The sequence below is a fragment of the Bidens hawaiensis genome, unplaced genomic scaffold (genome assembly GCF_021521415.1).
Source record: "Bidens hawaiensis isolate Kalapana, Puna unplaced genomic scaffold, B.hawaiensis_p1.1 tig00036448_1, whole genome shotgun sequence".
NCBI classification, from domain to species: domain Eukaryota; kingdom Viridiplantae; phylum Streptophyta; class Magnoliopsida; order Asterales; family Asteraceae; genus Bidens; species Bidens hawaiensis.
This window is the reverse complement of record NW_027496375.1, coordinates 73041-82656: the sequence shown is the minus strand read 5'-3', so window position 1 is coordinate 82656 and position 9616 is coordinate 73041. Positions and strand designations below refer to the sequence as shown.

Here is a 9616-nt window from a genome sequence, read left to right as displayed (position 1 = left end):
AGTCTGAGACGTTTTAAACTTTATAAGACAAGTTACAACAGATCCTTATTATTATTAATTAAAGTAATATAAAGTAACATTTGGTATTTACCGAGTTTGATTGAAAATATTTATGACCATTTAACGTAAGTCGGCGGTCATTTCCAGTTATCACCCGATTCCGACGGTAAACTTTTAACTCCGAACCTTCCTTCCTTCCTTACTTCATTATACAATCTACATATACTTTCATTTTCCTTTGCCGATGCTTATCTTTCCCCTCAATTCCAGGTCAAACATCCCAAATTCGTAAGTTATCCAATTCTAGATCTGGGTTTTCTTCTTTATTATTTACTTTACTGGGTTGTTTTGAGATGAGATCTAAAGTCGATGAATTTGGAACCAAGACAAGTGGATTGGATGTATTTGAGTTTGATGAGTATGATGATATTGATAATAATAATATCAGCAAGGATGGTGATGGTAGCTATAGATGGACTAACCTGTACCGCCAGAGTGGTACTGCGACTCGGGTTGAGACGGGAGATGATGATGATGATGATGAATCCGACTTGCCCCTTTCGGTTTTGAGGAAGAAGTATAAGCTGTCTTCCGGAAAATCGATTCGACTGCAAGGGAAAAATGGGGTCTTGAAGGTAATGGTGAATGATAATAAGCAGATGGGTGTTTCACATTCAAGTCGTGATAATCGCAAGGATGATCTGAAAGATAATGAGAAAGAAGCCAAGTTGAAGGCTGTGCACACGAAGACGTTGCGTACGGATGCTCGAGATGAAGATACTATAAAGAAAAACTCAGTTAAAACTGAAGTTACTCAGAAAGTTAGTAAAGAAAGCAATATTATACGTGGTAGTGATATTAAACGCAGTAGTGGCACCGAAAAGCAAATATTGCGTGAGAAGATTAAGGATATGCTTGTTGCGGGTGGTTGGACTATCGATTATAGACCGAGAAGGGGCCGGAACTACATGGATGCTGTCTATATCAATCCTTCGGGGATTGGTTATTGGTCTATCATCAAAGCTTATGATGTATTTCAAAAAGAAGAAGCCAATCCTAAATTTACTCCTTTACGCAACGAAATTGTCCAAAAGTTATCGAGACAATCACACATGGAAACCGAAAACGTTTTGAAAACATACGTGAGAAAAAACAGGAAAATAGGGAGATGTAGTTTGTTGGTTCGCGAGTATGACAAAAAGACGGAAAGTGTTAATGGGTTTGTTCCGTATTTGGGAAAGCGGACCCTACTTGCGTGGCTGGTAGACTCAGGGGTCGTGGGTTTAAACGAAAATGTGGAGTACATGAACAGTAGGAAGACACGCGTGCTGCGAAAGGGGTGGATTACAAAAGACGGGATTCATTGTAGTTGTTGTGACAAAGTTGTAACGGTTGTAAAGTTTGAGGAGCATGCGGGAAGTAAAGCCGGGCAGCCGTTTTTAAATATGTTTATGGAGTCGGGAAAGTCGTTGATGCAGTGTCAGATCGACGCATGGAGTAAGCAAGGGGAGTTGGAGAGAAAAGGTTTTTATAGTGTGGATGATGACGGTGATGGTATTAATGATACGAATGATGATACGTGTGGGTTATGCGGGGACGGTGGTGATTTGATTTGTTGTGATGGCTGTCCATCAACGTTTCACCAGACATGTTTGGACCTACCGGTACTTTTTTAATACTGGTCAATTGAGATACCAAATGAAGTTAAGCATGCAAATTGTGAATCTTACTTATGTTTGTTTTTGTTTTAGATGCTTCCGCAAGGTGATTGGCTTTGTCCAAATTGTACCTGCAAATATTGTGAATCAGCGGCTCAAGATTCTCTTCTCGTGTGTTATTTTTGTCAAAATAAATGTAATACTCCTTTTATTAAAATGGTGTTTTAGACATAGTATTGTTTATAACAATTGGATGAAAGACAAGTTCTTGATGTTGCAGATCATGAAACGTGCACCTTGGAAACTGATAAGCCATTTGATTCCAGTTATCCTGATTTGTCCTTCTGTGGACACACTTGTCATGAGGTATTTAATGTTTTGATGATATTCTGAATCCGTAGCATAATCAATGTATATGGTACTTTAAGTTTTTGACTGTATCTGCCATTTAAGCATTGCTAATGAAGGTGAATGATTTTTGTAGCCATTTTAAGAAGTTGGATAGATTGTATGACGGTTTCTCATTATAATTTGGTGATCTGGTCATTTGATACTTTTTTTCTAAAACGGCATGTTTTAACTGGAACATATTTTAGTTGTATCCTGTTATGACCCAAGCTAGATGACCCCATTATTTGGCCTGACCTGAATGTAGTTTGCTCTAATCCTGTTTTGACCCGAACCCAATTGGACTTTTTCTTAAATCGATGAGCCTGGCATAACATGTTAACTGACCTGACCAGAACTATTTTAGTCAGATCTTGCTTTATTCCGGACCAAATTTAACCTTTCCTAAATTGATACGTTCTGGCCCAATCCCAGCATGGCCTTTCTTGACCTAACCCGGACATATTTATCAGACCTGTTTTCTGGCCTGATCTGAATGTATTTAGTCAGATCCTGTTTTGAACCGGACCAGATTGAATCTTTTTTAAATCGACTCGTTCTGACTGAGCCCAGTATGACCCGTTACCCGACCTGACTAGAACGCATTTTAGTCAAATCCTGTTTTGACCCAGACCAAATTAAACCTTTTTAAAGTTGACCCATTCTGACCCGAGACCAGTATGACTTGTTACCGACCCGACCTGCCCGTTCACCTGTTTCCTAGTTATTAAGATCTGGTGATTATATTTTTGCAGCTATACAGTCAGATACAGAAGCTTATTGGAGTGAAGCATGATCTGGGTTCAGGATTCTCATGGTCTCTTATTCATCGAGCTGAATTAGCAACGGATGCTTCTTCCGTTGAGCTATCTAAACAGGTAGAATGCAATTCCATGCTGGCGGTTGCTATGTCACTAATGGATGAGTGTTTCTTGCCTTTTACCGACAGAAGAAGTGGGATCAATTTAATCCGTAATGTAGTCTTTAATTGCGGGTAAGCAATATATCTAGTGTGTTAAGAAAACAATAGTGTTAAACAATCAGTAAATCTAAAGTGATATTTTTGAAATTTTCGTGTAGATCGAACCTTAGCCGGTTAAATTATAGTGGCTTCTTTACAGCTATATTGGAGAGGGGAGATGAAGTGGTTTGTGCTGCATCCATAAGGTAGCGTGATTGTTGATTTTCTTATATATTTTTATAACCCAAGAGCAAATTTTAACCTAGTTTTGTTGTTTTTATTATAATATGAACAGAATCCATGGAACCCAACTTGCAGAGATGCCATTTATCGGAACGCGTCATTTATGCAGACGCCAGGGAATGTGTCGTCGGCTATTATCCGCTATAGAAATAGTAAGAATATTTTGTGTATTCTTTTAATATGATCAAGAACGTGTATGCGTATTTAATGGTATTTTGTTTTCCAGGCTCTATCCTCCCTCCATGTTGAGAAATTGATAATTCCTGCGGTTGCTGAACGCATGGATACATGGACCGATGTTTTCGGTTTTCAAGCACTGGAGGAATCAGACAAACAACAATTGAAGGGTTTGAATATGGTGGTGTTTCCTAGGACAGATATGTTACAAAAACCGCTCGTGAAAGTGAAGACGGTTTCTGATTCTCCTAAACCCTCGGCTTCGGCAGATACAGATTTGGAATCCAATGTAGAAGAATCTACTGGTTTGAAAAATTCAGTTGAAAAGGTATGCTAAGGTTGGAGTTAGGGTGGTTGTATGTAGTTGTTAAATTTGTTTCATACATGGTTTTTTGTTACACCTCTTTTATACAGTTAACCATAAAATTTGAGATGATAGCAGATAGGAGTTGTAGCATGTTGATTACTAATTAAAGTAAACTACCTTTTCATCCTTGTTAGAGCTTTGGTGGTTGTATGTAGTTAAATTAATTCGAATTCTTCTTCCGATGGGAATTTTTGGATAGTTGAGGCGCGCTGTCCTAAACGATTTGGGAATTGGCGAATTGGGACTTGTACGCTTTGTTATCTTTAACGAGTACAATAAAAACATTCTAAATCTCCAATTTTATCTCCACCAACTCTGTATTCTTAAAAACCCTACCATGTCTTCTTCTAAAAACTCTTATCCATTTTCCTTGTATTCTTAAGCTCTGTGTCTTCTTCAAACTCTAGCCAACTAACCACCACCCCGATCTTCACCTGCAATAGAACGACAACCTTCACCGCCGCCGGCCACGCCTTTTCTATTTGGGTGTTCTTTGATTGTTCATAGTGTTTGTTAAAGTTTCGGAATCTTGATTCTAGAGTTAGTCATTGAAATTAAGGTTTGTATCTTAAAATTTGGTTTATGGGATAGGTGAAAGAACAATAATAACAACGGTATGGTTTCGAACCAAAACGATTTCTGCATTGATAAAGGAAAAAAAAAAACAAAACCCGAAAAGCTAAATGAAACACTCCCGAAATCATACTGAATAAACTGAAACTAAAGTGAAACGAAACTAAAAAGGCGAATTAACCCAAACAAAAAACTAAATACTAACAACAAGAACATTGAAACGAAACGATTTCTCCATTGGTAAAAAAGCCTAAAAAGATGACATCAAACATTAAAACAGAAACCCGAAACCAAACTGAATAAATTGAAAGTGAAGTGAATGTAGCTAAAAAGGCGAATCAAAACCAAAAACCGAATAAACTGGAAAAAGAAATAGCCAAAAATCGAAACTGAAGTTTAAATTAAACACGAAAATCGAAATCTGAAACCAAACTAAATAAATTGAAACTGAAGTGAAACGAGACTAAAAAGGCGAATCTAAATCAAAAACTAAATACTAACAACAAAAACGTCGAACCGATACGATTTTGGCATTGATATAAAAACCCAAAGCTCAAATCAAACATTAAAATCGAAACCCGAAGTCGAAATGAATAAATTGAAACTGAGGTAAACGAAGCTAAAAAGGCGAATGGAAACCAAAAACCGGAAACAGAAACCGAACCAAAACTAAAAACATAAACGCAAAAAACGAATTATTAAAAAAATCGGAAGGTAAATAATAAATCGAAACCAAAAACTAAATACTGCAACAAAAACATCGAACAAAAATGATTTCAGCATTGATAATGAAAACCCAAAAACCTAAAAAAAACACAAATCGAAATCTGGACCCAAATTGAATAAATTGGAAGTAAAGTGAAACGAAACTAAAATGGCCAATTGATATAAAAACCAAATAAACTGGAAAAAAAAACAAAAAACATGAAATCAAACACTAAAGTCGGAATCTGAGACCGAACTAAATAAATTGAAACCGAAGTGAAAGTAAGCTAAAAAGGCGAATTAAAACAAGAAACTAAACACTAACAACAAAAATATCGAACTGATACGATTTCTGCATTGATAAAAAAAACCAAAAAAACTGAAATCAAACATTAAATTTGAAACTTGAAACCAAACTGAATAAATTGAAAGTGAAGTGAATGAGCTAAAAAGGCAAATCGAAACTAAAACCCGAATAAACAGAAACCGAACCAAAACTAAAAACATAAATGCAGAAAAACGAATGATTTGAAAATGAACTGAAAGGTAACTAAAAAACAGAAACCGAAACCAAAAACTAAATACTAACAACAAAAAATCAAATTGAAACGATTTATGCATTGATAAAAAAACCAAGAAAGCTAAAATTAAACACTATAAACGAAACCTTAACCCAAATTGAATAAATTGAAACTGAAGTAAAACGAAGCCAAAACGGCGAATCGAAACCAAAAACCGAATAAACTGGAAAAAAACCCAAAAAAGCTAAAATAAAACACTGAATTCAAAACCTGAAACCAAACAAAATAAATTGAAAATGAAGTGAAACGAAACTAAAAAGGCGAGTTAAAACCAAAAACTAACAACAAAAACGTCGATCAAGACAAATTTTATAACATCTTAGAATTTTCGTATTTGTATTCGTTTATGTTTAACCCGACTCAGGAATGTAATCCGGATCTTTCGGATTATTGAGCTATTGAATTTATTAGTATTTAACCTTCTTTAACTAAATTTATATTCTCTTAACTTTCATACTCGTTAAACAACTCTTATAAACCCTGAAAATCACTTAAAATGGCTAAAAAACGCATATATAGAAGTACATGGGCTAAATATGTCAAAAATCAAAGTTTTTACAAAATTCGTTTGAGGTGTCGCGCGACGAGCTCTCCTCTGCTCCCAACTGATGTACCGCGTATTAGCCACCAACGGATGGACTAAGTGAACGTACTATTCAAACCTTGGAAGATATGCTTCGTGCCTATGTAATTGATTTAGGAGATAGTTGGGATACTCATCTATCTCTAATGTAATTCTCGTATAATACTAGTTATCTTATGACTATCCAAATGGCACCATTTAAAGCAGTATAGGGACGAAAATATAGAACACATGTATGTTGGTCTAAGATAAGTGATAATCAGTTGTCAGGTCCCGAACTTATTCAAAGAACAACTGATCACGTGACACAAATCCGCGAACGATTGAAAGTGGCAAGGGATAGACAGAAAAGGTATGCGGATGTTCGCCGCAAGCCATTAGAATTCCAAAAAGGAGATAAAGTGCTACTAAAAGTATCACATTGGGAAGGTGTAGTAAGATTCTGAAAGAAAGGGAAATTAAGTCCACGCTTTGTTGGACCATTCAAAATACGCGAAAGAATTGGACCAGTAGCCTATCGACTAGAATTATCCGAGGAAATGGAAGGCATACACGACGTGTTTCACGTATTTAATTTACGCAAGTGTTTAGCCGATGAAACCCTTGCAATGCATTTAAAGGATGTTAAAGTCAATGAAAAACTTAAGTTTATAGACCAACCGATTTAAATCGAAGACAACATGATCAAGTTTCTCAAACGCAAACGACTCAAGCTAGTGAAAGTTCGATGAGATTCTAGACGAGGACCCGAGTATACGTGGGAACTCGAGTTGGAAATGAAAAAGAAGTATCTACATCTATTCCAATAAATTTCGAGGACGATATTATTCAAAAGGTGGGAAGGATGTAACACCATGTAAAATTCCATTAAAGAATTAAGCCAAAATTTGTCAATTATTAAAGTATATGGAGTTACAATAGAATTTATGAAAATTTCGACCCATCGCGATACACGACGGGACAAACATAGACCTATCGCGTTACACGACGGATCTTCACACAAATCGATACTTGGGCGGTTTTGCGCTACGCGCTGCTAAGCCCATAAGGGCATCGTGTTACGCGATGACCCTCTTAAGAAACTGGGTACACGTGTCCAACCACGTGTCAGCACGTGGAACATTTTGACAGGCCACGTGTCAATACGTGGCATTCTCACAGAATTGCAGGGTCACAATATGCGACGACCAGCAATATATTCCATCGCGTACCGCGATGGAGTGCAAAATTCACCTATAAATAGGAGGTTACGGGATTGAACCCCACTCATCCCAAAACACCTTCATTTCACACACACATAGCCTAGGAGAGCGTGCCTGATTGCTATGATGAACCGACGTTTCATTTACTCGAAGTCCGTGCAAGTATCAAAGTCCCAAACGTGCTATCAATCATCTAGCGTATTCATATCAAGATCCTACCCGTCAAGTTGTCACTCTTTTCTTATTGTTATCATTCCGAGTATTCACATTAAGGTAGGAGTTATGTTTAAGCTTTTTAACTTATAGCTTAGACATTAGACAAAGCTATGGCCTTTAACCTTGAAAAAATTTTAAAAACATTCATAATGAATTTTCATAAACGTTAATTCGTGCAAAGTAATGTTACCAAAATTATATTTTGACAGACATGTAGTAAATGTAAGGGGGGATATCACTAGTATTGAGTTTCTTGCCGAAGGAAAGTAATTCGTATAAATCCCAATCAACCGCGGGACCCGTTTACTTACATGGAGAAACTCACCAACGTGTTAAAACATATTAAGCCAAAGCATGCTATATCAAACGTCACGTTAAAAACAAATGTTTCATTCAAAAACTTTATCAAGGTTAAGCTCAAGGGAAATAGCTTAATCAAGAAACACCATCCAAATAATTATAAGAACCTATCTATGTATAGGTTAACATCATTCTCATTCACAAACTAGAAGGTTTTTAAACGCACACCGACGGTACAGGTGAATACGTTAAACCTTAACAAACGGTCAAAACATATTTATACTTTATAAGATAAAAGGGTTGTTTATCTTAAAGAGTCAGTCAAACGTTTACTTGAGATTATGTGATCTCTAAAACGTTATAATATAAAATAGGAAATAAAAGCAACTCAGACCGATTACACATGTGTATGGATCCAAACATAATTGTCTAGCCTAAAACAATCTAAGGCTACGTGGCCATGGGATAACAGTCATAAGAAGTTCTTTAATAGGGGCTATGTGGCTTAAAGAACTATTGTGTGTGTAGGGTAGTGGTACAAATCCTAGAAATGAAATACATTTTGTTGAGCTTGTACAAAAAACTATATATGTATTGTAACTGTAGTTTAAATATTTTAGAGTCATACGTGTTCACAAGCATATAGCTGACATATATTTCCCACCCATTGCAGGTAACTAAGTTTTAGTAAGCAATAGCAAGGATTGGAGTTATCATGAAGATAGAAGCGCATTACAAGATGGCTCAGTTTTGATAATGAAATCCTTGTAATAAAGACAAATGTTTTGTAAACAAATACTCAGGTGTTTAATTTCTGAGTAAATTAATATTTTAATAACATAAAGTCTTCCGCTAAAATTAACCCATAAACTCTGATATATTTACAAAATAGGTACCAACTATTGGTTATACTTCTAGGCCCTAAGTCAGGGTGTGACATCTCAGATAGACCAAAAGCTGACAAACAACTGTTGATGAAAGCCGCTCTCATTTGGTTGAAAGAGCATGCAATGTATAAAGTCATCCTTTACAAATTCAAAGGGTGGACCTATGAAGAGCTTCAAGCTGAATGTGGAAGGATTGAAAGGCTTCTTAAACAAGACCCTAGTTAGGATCATCCTAAAGCTGACTGGGATGTAGTAAATTCTAGGATCTCAGAAGAAAATCAAAGAGAGATCTTAAAGATGAAAATTGAATTAGCTGAAGCGAATTTTCATTCTAGAAAAGAGACAGACAGATGGGGAATTGAAAAGCTAAGGTTTGCTTACAGAGATCTTCTACAAGAAAGAAAGAAGAAAAATCCAAGTAAGTTCCATGCATCCAAAGCTTTATCAACAATCAAACTCTCAAAAAGTCAAAGACCTGTTCAAACAACTTCTCTGATTCCAAACTCTGCACGAGAAAGCATAAATGCAAGACATATAGCCCTCCAAGCCAGAAGAAGACAATTAACTGAAGAAGAAGAAGAACTACAAGCCATTGAGGGCATACACAAAGATGCCAAGATGAGATTTGTATATAATATTAATTTGTACCTTGTCTTCATTATCAAATTTGGCGATTGCTTCTGCAGTTGCTCAAAGCCAGTAAATTCCTAAAGTTATAAAATGGAGTAAAATAAAAAATAGCTCCTTTGTAACTTTGGAATTTAATTCTTGTAAAA

The 9616-nt window shown here is 36.1% G+C and overlaps 1 protein-coding gene across 1 annotated transcript; it reads left to right on the top strand.

Moving 5' to 3' along the window:
- The first annotated feature begins 353 nt into the window (after window positions 1–353).
- LOC143588561 (increased DNA methylation 1-like) lies at window positions 354–3910 on the top strand. The gene is made up of 7 exons (XM_077069533.1): window positions 354–1664; window positions 1752–1854; window positions 1939–2024; window positions 2801–3039; window positions 3126–3212; window positions 3302–3401; window positions 3476–3910. Exons 1-7 carry the CDS (start codon window positions 354–356, stop codon window positions 3761–3763), a joined length of 2214 nt encoding a protein of 737 aa, XP_076925648.1. The 3' UTR covers window positions 3764–3910.
- Window positions 3911–9616: the final 5706 nt, after the last annotated feature.